The sequence below is a fragment of the Nicotiana sylvestris genome, chromosome 12 (genome assembly GCF_000393655.2).
Source record: "Nicotiana sylvestris chromosome 12, ASM39365v2, whole genome shotgun sequence".
Taxonomy (NCBI): domain Eukaryota; kingdom Viridiplantae; phylum Streptophyta; class Magnoliopsida; order Solanales; family Solanaceae; genus Nicotiana; species Nicotiana sylvestris.
In genome coordinates this window covers 1,032,420-1,044,223 of record NC_091068.1, presented here as the reverse complement: position 1 = coordinate 1,044,223, position 11,804 = coordinate 1,032,420, and the positions used below count along the sequence as shown (strand labels likewise).

The following is an 11,804-nucleotide window of genomic DNA, read 5'->3' as shown; positions in this document are numbered from 1 at the left end:
GATTTTATGTGGATTAATAATAATTATAGTTTTCTTCATGCTTGAATAAATATGCCCCATAGCAACTCCACTCATATAGGAATAAGTTAGTGTTATTCCATTATGTTAATTATTTAATGTAATACTATTATGAAAAAATTATAGTAAAATGAAAGTTACTCATGTAAAGAAATAACAAACTTTGCTTAATTAAACAAATTATAAATAGTTGTACAAACGGGTCTCCCACTCAGCTTCAAATATAAAAACATACACACAAAAAGGTTTACTTGGCCAAACCTCTTGATAAATTTCAGTTAAAATACTACCTAAAGGTTGTCCAACTGAATCTATTAATATTGCTAATGAATGCCAATCTGATAGTTTCATCTGATCAATAGCATCAAATAGCGCATCTCTAGTAACATGATAATTAGCAATGTCTTCATTTAATGAAGCCCTAAGCTCGCTAAATTTCTTTTCTCTTTCCCTTCGTGCAACCCTTCGATACATGTGAATAATTTTGTATCGCAACTGGGACATTACAGATGACTTCAGTCTTTGAGTCAAAATGATTAAAGGAATAAACGTTGCGACGTCGTACCCTTATACGTTCTCCCATTTCTTGAATTTGAGAACTCGCATTTGGACTAATTCGAACGTGTCCATTTTTAGCCATATCTGAAATAAACTTGTTTTACAGTTCGAACTAAACGAAATATTCCTATAAAAATCTGGAAAAGCAAAACAAATGTTTGGATATTGACATTTAAATCTGGAAGAGCAAAACAAATCTATGGATATTGACATTTAAATTTCGAATAGCAAAAAGGAATTAGCAAGCCAATAACATAATAAAAATACCTTTTCATCTTGTAGAACCAATTCAATGGAGAATATAGAACCAGGATTAAAATGATCCGGTTTTTCTCACATACGGACAACGCGAACTTTCAACTTCCATTGCATCTTTGATATAGTTATATCCTTGATGAAATCATTGTTAGCGGCCATCTTTTGGGTAATTCGTAATTTTTGTTGAAATCTTGATAGAAGAACGAACATTAGAATTGAAGCAGTTGTACATGTGGAAGAAATATATATTTTGAGCTTTGAGCAGTTGATACCCAATATAGTAAATCGTGGGTTTGAAAGTTCAAAATAAGGTGACTTTGCAGATAAAATTTAGGGTTAATTGAAGTTAAAATTTGTTTACCAAATTTTGTGGAGTAAAACGATTCCGGTCACGTTTGTTTAAAAATAATTAAAATAAATTTAATTTAGATATATTACTGGACGTTTGAACGGTTTTTTTGTTTTACCCACGTTCAATTAATGATTGTTATTCAATTAATGTTTGTTAAACAAATTGTTTTACCCACGTTCAATTAAGGCTTGTTAAACAAATTTAAATTAATAAATAAACGCATGGAATCTTCAGCGGCAGTTTTGGAATAAATGCAAAAGATCATTCATTTAATGATTTTAAACAAATTTAAATTAATTAATTCGAAGACAATCTTTACCGGCGGTTTAGAAGAATTTTGCAAAAAAAATTTGAGTAAATAAGTTCTATCGAAAATACCTAATGTAATTAAGATTGTACTTCGTTAGTTTATTCCTAATATGTAGGAGTCTTGTCCGAATGTGACATGTGTCGTTCTTGCATTGTGACACTTGGCTTAATGAGGGGCTTTTATCCCCTGCTTTTAATTATAGATAGATTTCGAATGTTGTCAGAACACATTGTTAAACAAATCGATCGAGCAATTCTGAAAATTAAAGGCAAAATAGGAATTTCATAAGTTTTAGCAATTCAAGACATGTAACCACTCTGTTCAAAAAAAGAAACAAACGTATTGTAAATAACAGTTGTGTTGCTAATTCTGTTTATTTACCTAAGAAGTATATTATAAGGTAGTATATTAATTACAATATAAGTATTTAGGTACGGAGGCTTATGTAAGTTAGTATATTAATAAGTTGACAACACGAATATACTTCTACATACTAAATTAAAAAGTGATATAAAGATCATACCGTTGTTATCGAGTGAAATTTAGAGAGATGACGCTATCGAGATTTTCCAGAAATAAATTGTACGTAATATCTTTGGAGTTTATCAGTTTTCGTTTTTCTGTCACTTGTTCTTCTTTTACCGTCTCCCTTTTCATCAGATTTTATAATATCATGGGAAGATAATAGTGTGGAAGTGGGTATGGTGTGTAAGTGGGGAAGATTTGTGGATGGAGTTGTTAAGGAGATGGTTGGAATGTGCATTTGTTGTTACTGTAGGAGTGGCAGAACGTGGGGGTTAAATTGGTAGAGGTTGTGTGGCAGTTTTTTCTGTGGCAATTTCTTTAATTTTTTCCAGCTATTTTTCTGTCTAGTTATTGTTTTGTAGTTAAAAGCAAAGCAGAAACACACATTATCAAAGAAAAACGTGACTTTGCAGAAAAAATGCTTGTACAAATAATTAATTGCGTGCAATTGTCAAAGAAAAACAATTACAAATTATCCACATGTATACGGGATATAAAGCTGAGCATTGGTAATAAACTTGTTTTACAGTTCGAACTAAACGAAATATTCCTATAAAAATCTAGAAAAGCAAAACAAATGTTTGGATATTGACATTTAAATCTGGAAGAGCAAAACAAATCTATGGATATTGACATTTAAATTTCGAATAGCAGAAAGGAATTAGCAAGCCAATAACATAATAAAAAAACATTTTCATCTCGTAGAACCAATTCAATGGAGAATATAGAGCCAGGATTAAAACGATCCGATTTTTCCCACATACGGACAACGCGAACTTTCAACTTCCATTGCATCTTTGATATAGTTATATCCTTGATGAAATCATTGTTAGCGGCCATCTTTTGGGTAATTCGTAATTTTTGTTGAAATCTTGGTAGAAGAACGAACATTAGAATTGAAGCAGTTGTACATGTGGAAGAAATATATATTTTGAGCTTTGAGCAGTTGATACCCAATATAGTAAATCGTGGGTTTGACAATTCAAAATAAGGTGACTTTGCAGAGAGAAAACGTGACTTTGCAGATAAAATTTAGGGTTAATTAAAGTTAAAATTTGTTTACCAAATTTTGTGGAGTAAAACGATTCCGGTCACGTTTGTTTAAAAATAATTAAAATAAATTTAATTTAGATATATTAATGGAAGTTTGAACGTTTTTTTTTTTGTTTTACCCACGTTCAAGTAATGCTTGTTATTCAATTAATGCTTGTTAAACAAATTATTTTACCCACGTTCAATTAAGGCTTGTTAAACAAATTTAAATTAATAAATAAACGCAGGGAATCTTCAGCGGCGGTTTCGGAATAAATGTAAAAAACCATTCATTTAATGATTTTAAACAAATTTAAATTAATTAATTCGAAGACAATCTTTACCGGCGGTTTTAGAAGAATTTTGCAAAAAAAATTTGAGTAAATAAGTTCTATCGAAAATACCTAATGTAATTAAGATTGTACTTCGTTAGTTTATTCCTAATATGTAGGAGTTTTGTCCGAATGTGACATGTGTCGTGCTTGCATTGTGACACTTGGCTAATGAGGGGCTTTTATCCCCTGCTTTTAATTATAGAAGATTTAAATTAATTAATTCGAAGACAATCTTTACCGGCGATTTTAGAAGAATTTTGCAAAAAAAATTTGAGTAAATAAGTTCTATCGAAAATACCTAATGTAATTAAGATTGTATTTCGTTAGTTTATTCCTAATATGTAGGAGTCTTGTCTGAATGTGACATGTGTCGTGCTTGCATTGTGACACTTGGTTAATGAGAGGCTTTTATCCCCTGCTTTTGATCATAGAAGATTGTGATTGCGCCTTATAAATCGCATGAGCTCTTACGACTTATAAATCGCATGAGCTCTTACGACTTATAAATCGCATGAGCGTACTGCGACTTACACTTTTCTCAATTTCCGCTGCTAGAAAGTCTAATTTCAACAGCTCTTGTCTTTATACCTTTCGCTTATGCCCTCGAAGGGATAGAAGAGACGAATCGAAGAAGAGAGCAAAATGAGCGGAGCGCAAGCAATGAAGAGAATCCCACGCATCAAATTTCCACAGAGGCACTCTAAGCCTTCTGGTATTTCATCATCCATATATCCTCTATTTCTACTCGTTCGCCCGTGTATTTTTTTCTCTGTATTTAGGAATATTTTGATGGATTCTTCAGTTCCGGTATTCGGTTTTGGCTTACGTTTTAGAGCAGTATCGTATAGATTTTACCCGATCTCAACTAGTTTGGGATTGAAGCAAAGTTGATTAATTGATTTCTTTTGTTTACTCATGGTTGTATGCTGTTTCAATTAAATGATATATCTCTGAAAGAAATTGTTGGCTAGGAAGGAGGGGGATTCGGGATGGTGGTTTAGGATCCCTAATTTAGTTTGCTTCGAAACTAGAATTTGTCTATAATTCTAGAAAAATACTAAAAATTGAGGTCTCAGGTTGAAATCAAAATGAAAACACACAATACCACGTTATTCCTCCCCCCTCTGCCTAAGCCTTGGTGGACAAAGATGTCCGGTGACTGTGCTGGTGGGAGGTAGCAGATACCCGGTAGAATAGTCAAGGTGCCTGCAAGCTGGCCCCAACACCATCGTTGTCCAAAATGAAAAAAATAAACTGGAAATTAAGACCAATTGCGAGTAGTTTTAAAAATAAGAAGCATCTTTCTTTCTCTTTCATTCATTCACTTTCTTACGAGCAAATGTGGAAGAAGATGAATTCGTTGCTCAAGTTCTAAATATCTATTATTGGGGTGATCTTGCTAAATCACTCCGCTCTTATTGCCTAGAAATTATGTGAGTTTTTTTTTAAAACAAAAATCTGGACATAAACTCTAATTGCTCTACTGTTAGAGGAAGAAGAATTGACTACTTTGCCCAAGCCATCAATAAGCTATGCCGTGTCTCACAACCAGCAGATGATAGTCAAACTTTGGCTTTCATTAACAAACCCGACTTGGATGAAATAGAACATAGGCTATGCTCATTTGGAGCAAATTGGAGTTACGAGACATCTGGAGACAAGGTATGCGTAAAAGGAAAGAATTTATGTACATGGGAATACCTTCCCTCAGTTTAAGAAGTGGCAGGCTGATTCCAAATACTAATATCTCAAAATCATACTTGGACAGAGTGGCTCTGTTGTATGCCATCTGTTCAAGGATGCATCTAGATGTTTGTAACGTTATCAATGCTTATATCAGGATGTGTAGGTTTGAACCTAATGTGGGGAGTTTGTGGTTTCCGTCAACCATAAAATTCGGCTGGCCAGGGAAGTTGGGTGAATCCAAATCCAAAATCTATGACCCATTAACAAGATAATTAACAAACATTTCTGGTAAAAAATTGCAAAACCTCATGGCCCAAAAATAAGAGAAGGAGAGGAGGACCTACGTTTGAGAAACAGGAGACAACAACCACCTGCCTATTCTGGAGGAATGAGACAACTTATGGAACTTTTGGCAGGAAAGTTTGATGCCACCAAAACAAAATTTAAAAACTGAAGGACGATGTGGTTGCCAAAATCTAGGGACTAGAGGAGAGGTTGATGAGAAGCTAGATAGAATTGAAAATATTCAAATGCAATAAATGATCTACAACTTCACTTTGGTTTGGGGCCCCATAAACTTCACACAAAGAATGGTTTAGTCGTCGAATTACACTGAGCAATGAGAAATGCCAAAAAATGTTTTCTTAAACTTGATAGAAAAACTGTTTTCTCGAAAGCTGCGCAAAGGTACACTTTTTAGTGCTATGTTGTTGAGTACAAAGGCTGTCATGTTGGAAACAATTAATAAGATTCATTATAGTGATGCTTTTATTATGGAAAGTCTCATTGATCTAGTCTTTGCTCATCAGTGTTCTGTATCACTTAGTTCTTTTGACTTCATATTCATAGTTTCGTCTTAGCTGTAGCTGAGATATGGCCCTTGAATGCTGATGGAGATTAATGGCTGTTAGTAAGTTGGGTGAAACTTGTAGGGGTACTCACTTACGCTGGCCTTTAACTATCTGCATATCCTCCTACAAACCTGCCCTGTGCTATATCTACGAGTGCCTCTTAATCAACTGCAGCTCTGGTGGTGCTTTACTTGCCTCACCTTAGATAACATCATTCACCAATTTAGGCAGGATTGTCAAAATTCACCAATTTGCGTGTAGTCCAAGAAGTTGTAGTAAACAATTTCACGTCCTATGGTGAATTCACAGGTTGCTGGTAGTTTTAGTTTGTGCTCTTGCACCACAAATAATCACCATTGTTTCTTGTACCAGAATGCTGATCATTGGTCTTAGTCTAATAGCCTCCTTTGCACATTGAGGACTTCTCCCAGTAAAATGAGCAGAAGATCAAGTTTGCTATTTGCTCTCACCAAACTTTTACATGTATTATGTAATGGTATGTGTGGCTGAAGCTCAATATCCTCCTTTGGACATTGAGGCTTCTCCTCATGCACTAAACAAAAAATCAGGGTTGTATTTTGCCTCATCAAATATGCATTTGCGCTACGATTTGAAAATACAACTCCTAATATATACCCAAAAAATGCTAGGTAATTTCTTCCTATTTGTTTAAGTCTTAGCTGACAGTGTTACATGGTACCTGTGCTGGTGCCTTGTGAATTACTTGAGGTGCGCGCAAGATGTCTCGGACACCAACACTAAACCCCCCCCCCCCCCAAAAAAAAAACTGATATGTATTAGTTTTTTTTCTTTGAAAACCAAGAAATCCAGGAGTAGAGCATGGTTCGAAACTGGGTGGATAATGGGTCAGCCCCTCTACCCTTCTCCACATAAATACCAGGCTTTTGTCTGCTGTTGGGTTCGAACCCATGACATGCGCCTAATCCACGCATCACAGGTTGCGTGCCTACTACTGTAGCAAAGCTTTGGGGTCTCTGATATGTATTATTCTTTCTGCATGGGTTATCTTTCTCATGTATATCTTTCTCACTCTAGTGGCCCTCAATGATCCTGGTTTTAAAATCTAGATTGTTACTGCTATTTTTGCCCTATCACTGTTGGTTGTGCATTATCTGGCTAAGAAGAATTGGGGTAAGGTGATTAGGAAGGATATGGTTTTGCTCCAGCTTATCGAGGACATGACCCTCGATAGAAAGGTGTGGAGGTTGAAAATTAGGGTGGTGGGTTGATAGACAGTCTAGAGTTTGCCTTGTCTTACTAGTAGTAGTTGTACTAGTCGGGTACCTTCCTATTCCTAGTCCCTTGTTTATATACGATATGTCAGTATTAGCCGTGAGAGTGGCACTATTCTTGTTATTTCATTTTCGTGGATCTCTGTCATTATTCGTAGTATTATTTGTTTACACTGTCTTATTACATTGTTGTTGCTATTGTTTCTATATTGCTCCATTTGTTTTACGTTCTTGAGCAGAGGGTCTTTCGGAAACAACCTCTCTACCTTCATAGGTAGGTGTAAGGTCTGCGTACACACTACCCTTCCCAGACCCCACTTGTGGGATTTCACTGGGTTGTTGTTGTTGTTGTTGTTGTATTATTGCTGCCATTTTTGCCCTATCACTGATGGCTGTGCATTATCTTGCTAATAGTTCAATAAAGCCTCATTTGTTTTTTTTAAAGATTAAGACGTCTGAATCTGAATATCAAGATGTGCTTTAAGATTAAGATATCTGAATCTGAATACACATCTGAATATATTAAGATGTGTATCAAGATTTGAATACTAAATGATTAAGGCTGTTTGTTTTTTAACATCTGAATGTATAAAATTTATCTTTATTTGAAAATTAATAAACACAAAATTCAAATAAAATACTATTTAATCTGATATTCTATCAATATTATATATATATATTTTTAAAATATGATAGTTAGTGGTGGTGATGGCTAACGGTGGTGCTTGTGAATGTCGACTAGAGGCGGTAGTTGGTGGTGGTTCTGGGTAGCAGTTAGTGGTGATTGGTAGTGATAGCGATTATGGTTGAGGATAGTGGTGGTGGGTGGCAATAATTAATAATGGTAGGTGGCGACGGTGGTGGTAGTTGTGATTGAGGAAGGTGGTGGTAGTTTATAATGGTGGGCAGTGTTGGCTATGGTTGTTGATGGTGATGGGGTGATTAGTTTAGGTGAATGAATTTGTGGTTGTGGTTGAGAATGATGGTGGTGGGTGTAGTGAAGATGGTGGGTGGTGGTTGTCGATAATGGTGGCGGCTATAATTGAGTATGGTAGTAATGGTGGTGGTGGTGGTGGCGGCGGTGGTTGAGTATGGTGGTAGTAGGTGGCATGGTGATAGTTGATAATGGTAGGCGGTGACGACAATTAATAATGAATGTGGATGATAGCATCTTAATGAAATGAAGTCTTTGTTGTGGATCTTAATCATACAGACCTATTCTCTTAATCATACAGACCTATTCAGACCCATTAAGTGGTTGTGAAGTTAAAAAAAAAACACGCTTAATGATCAAGATCTTCATGATTAAGATTCAGACTTTAAAAACAAACGTACTTAATGTCTGAGATCTGAATGATTAAGATTCAGACCTCCATTAAGTGCAAACAAATGAGGCCTGAGTATATTTCAAGGTCATACCAAGACAAAAATAGAGAATGAAAAAAGAAAGTGAAACGTTAAATGTAATCCTTGAAGTTACTAAGTCAATAACTAATCAATTATTATGCTGAAACCAACAAGTAGAACTCGTATATGTAAGGGCATCTGTTTGAAGGTAACATTTGATGCTAACACAAATATTTTTACCATAGTGACAATTGGACTGGTGATTTCTGCACAATCCAATCTGGCTAAGGTCCATTGTGGGTTTAAAATTGATAGTATTTACCTAATCCTCCAGCATCTCATGAATATGTAGCCTGAAAAGTAGGTTGGTTGTGTCCCCACATGGTTTGGAAGAGTGTTGATCAATCCCTGAATCTCTCTATTATTTTCTAAAGCAAATTAAATTGTTAGTCCAAGGCAGGAAAATGTTTGTCTTATAGGCTTGCAAGTTCAGAGAACTGCAATCTTTCGTTTCTTCTGAAACAACAACTGAAGCTTATTGTAATTTATTTGATCCAAGAACATAGTCCAGCCCGTTCAATACAATCAGACTCTGCTTTATCCTGTTGTAGCAAAATTCCTAATGCACCACTGCTAGCTGCCTGTCTAGAAGTCTAATGGTGTAACTGACTGCTACAACCCATTGTGGTAGTGTTCAATCATATCCCTTTGTTCCTCTTTCTGTTCGATTGTTTTAATCCTGGGGTAGCAACTGTTTTTATTCTTTTTCATGCTGCCTAAGTCCTTTGCTCTTCATTGCTCATGCTTGTTGTAACTAATATCTTATTTTAGCCTTTTCAATTAAATGATGCATAATGAACTTGTTTTTTTCCCTCTTGGAATTATTTTCTATCATCACAGGAACAGGAAAAGTAGGTGCCAGTTGTGGATCTTGTTTGTTAACGATAGAGAATGGGTTATATAATGCTTTTAGCTTTTATCTGGATAATATGCTTGATTGCTTGTACACTTTCTTGATCTAAAAGTGAAGGTTCTTTTTGTTCTGCAGGTTCCACATCCCAGAATTCCCAACATCAGAAAACTTCAGCAGCTGAAGAAGCTCCTCGAACATTTTTCTCAAGGTCCCCATCTAGCATGTCTGCTGCAGGGAAGGCTTCTGACCAACCCAAAAGAACACCCGTGTCTCAGGAGGAAATTGATTCCATTTTGGTACATATCAACTGTTAATAAATAGTTTTGAACTTTCTGACATTCATATATTGGCAATTTACGTTTAATACAAAGCTCTTTATGGAGTAATTTTTAGGTGTTGGACAAAAAATAGTTGTATGTAAAATCCCAAATTTGGAGTGAGAAACAAAATGAACTTTCAAACATGATCGGAAAAACAAGCATGATCGGAAAAACAAAATCACCTTTGTCTGAATTGTAGTATTTGCCATTTTTCTTTTGCCTTTCAATTCAGTAAATTCAACTGTCTAATTATTTTTCTTTGCAGTTGGGTGGCTGCATCTGATTTCAGGCAAATTACCTTCAATGAGACGACACAGTTCACTACTTCTGGCTTATGTTCAGTGACTTGGTGACTACCTTTTTGCGTTTATGTTTTAACTGTTGTACTTCTTGGAACCAGTGACCCTTTTCAGCAACAAATGTTTTTGATTAATGATTGTTAATAATTTGTTATGAATGGAATGGGAAAACCTGGCTTGCTCAACTATCTTGTTGCATTGATAGGCTTTTATAAAGGATTCTCTACCATCTGATTATAGAGTTTGCAGAAATTTTCAGATAAGGTGGTCATATGATTCTACAAGGCACTTGCACTAATATTTGCACATGCCTGGACGAAGAAGAGGAATCAAGCCCGCACATGAAGAAAATTGAATTAAATAATTAAGGACACTTGTACTAGTTTCGAATTGTCATCCCGGTCCCTATACTCCATAAAGTTTCATCCAAACACCTCAACTTGATCAAAATAAAACTTTTAAACCCTTCTGACTACTGATCGAGCTTATGTGGCATTGATATGGCTGAAGTGGACAAAATGAGTGATTTACACGCACATTCGGTGCGTGAGTTGATGATTTTTCTTTATTAAAAAATAAAATTAAAAAAATACTAGCATAATTCCCCTCCACACTTCTCTTTTCTTCTTCATATCTACCCTCCCCCTTCGTTCTGCCACCCCACCCCCTTCTCTTCTTCTTCTTCTTCAGATCCCCTCCCCCTTTGTTCTCTTCCCCCCTCCACCCCCTTCTATTCTTCTTCTTCTTCTTTAGATCCCCGCCCTTCCCCTTTTTCTTCATCTTTCTTCATCCCTTCTTCCATTAGATTTTATCCTTGGTGTGTATTTCTTCTTCTATCATGTTATCTTCCCCTTCTCTATGACTCCTTCATTTTTTTCGGTGGTCTAAACTTTCAAATTTTTTCACAACCCTTCCAAATTGGGGTAGAGGAATAAGTCAAAATTCAAAAGAATTAATTCTCTCCTCATGTATTTTTCAAGAGGATTTTTCATCGATAGATAGCTTTCTTTAAAAGAGGAGTGAAGGAGGTGGTGGTACTCATGGTGGAAGCCATGACAGGTGGGTTATTCTTTTAAGAAGGTTGAGTGGGTGATTTGAAGAAGGGATGAGGGGGTTTTCTTTAATTTTTTGCTTTTTTTATTTTATTTTTTTTTATTTTTTTATTTATGAAATTAAAATTTTGTTAAGAAATATTATTTTGGCATAGAATCTGATGTGGATGCTGATTCGTCAAGCAAGTGAGCATCACACCTATCCGAAGGGGTTTAAAAGTCTTGTTTTGATTAAGTTGAGGTGTCTGGATGAAACTTTATGGAGTGTAGAGACCGGAATGACAATCCGAAACTAGTACAAGCGTCTCCTAGGCTATTCGACCAATAATTAATCTATGATTGCAGAATTGAACATATTAAACACCAGCATTTCTTTCTCGAGTGTATCTTCTGGGAAAATCCCAGATGCAGGATTTCCTTGACTACCTTTAGCAGCCGTAGATGAATATGATTCATTGGAGACTGACTTCTGTCATTCCTGTTGGAGGCCTTGTTCTCCATTACAGAGTCCTCTGCCTCTTAGTATCTCATATAGATTTGAATCTTGCAGTCGGTGTAGTTGAAGTTGAAGATGGAAATGTTGATGGTTTTGTTTGTAGATTAAAGTTTCAGCTTGCAAGTTGACGTTCGTTTATGAAATTGAAATGAAATTTTGAACTTGAATAAACTTTTCCATAACTTCAAATCTTTTCAAA

The 11,804-nt window shown here is 35.5% G+C and overlaps 1 protein-coding gene across 1 annotated transcript; it reads left to right on the top strand.

Moving 5' to 3' along the window:
- The first annotated feature begins 3,871 nt into the window (after positions 1-3,871).
- Positions 3,872-10,242, top strand: LOC104210154 (uncharacterized). The gene is made up of 3 exons (XM_009758972.2): positions 3,872-4,100; positions 9,574-9,734; positions 10,024-10,242. The coding sequence occupies exons 1-3, from the start codon at positions 4,031-4,033 to the stop codon at positions 10,039-10,041; spliced, it is 249 nt and encodes an 82-aa protein (XP_009757274.1). The 5' UTR covers positions 3,872-4,030; the 3' UTR covers positions 10,042-10,242.
- The last annotated feature ends 1,562 nt before the right edge of the window (positions 10,243-11,804 follow it).

Coding starts and splice junctions, on each gene's coding strand:
- LOC104210154 (XM_009758972.2), top strand. CDS start 4,031: ATGAGCGGAGCGCAAGCAATGAAGAGAATCCCACGCATCAAATTTCCA. Junction 4,101..9,573: donor GAGGCACTCTAAGCCTTCTG/GTATTTCATCAT, acceptor TTTGTTCTGCAG/GTTCCACATCCCAGAATTCC.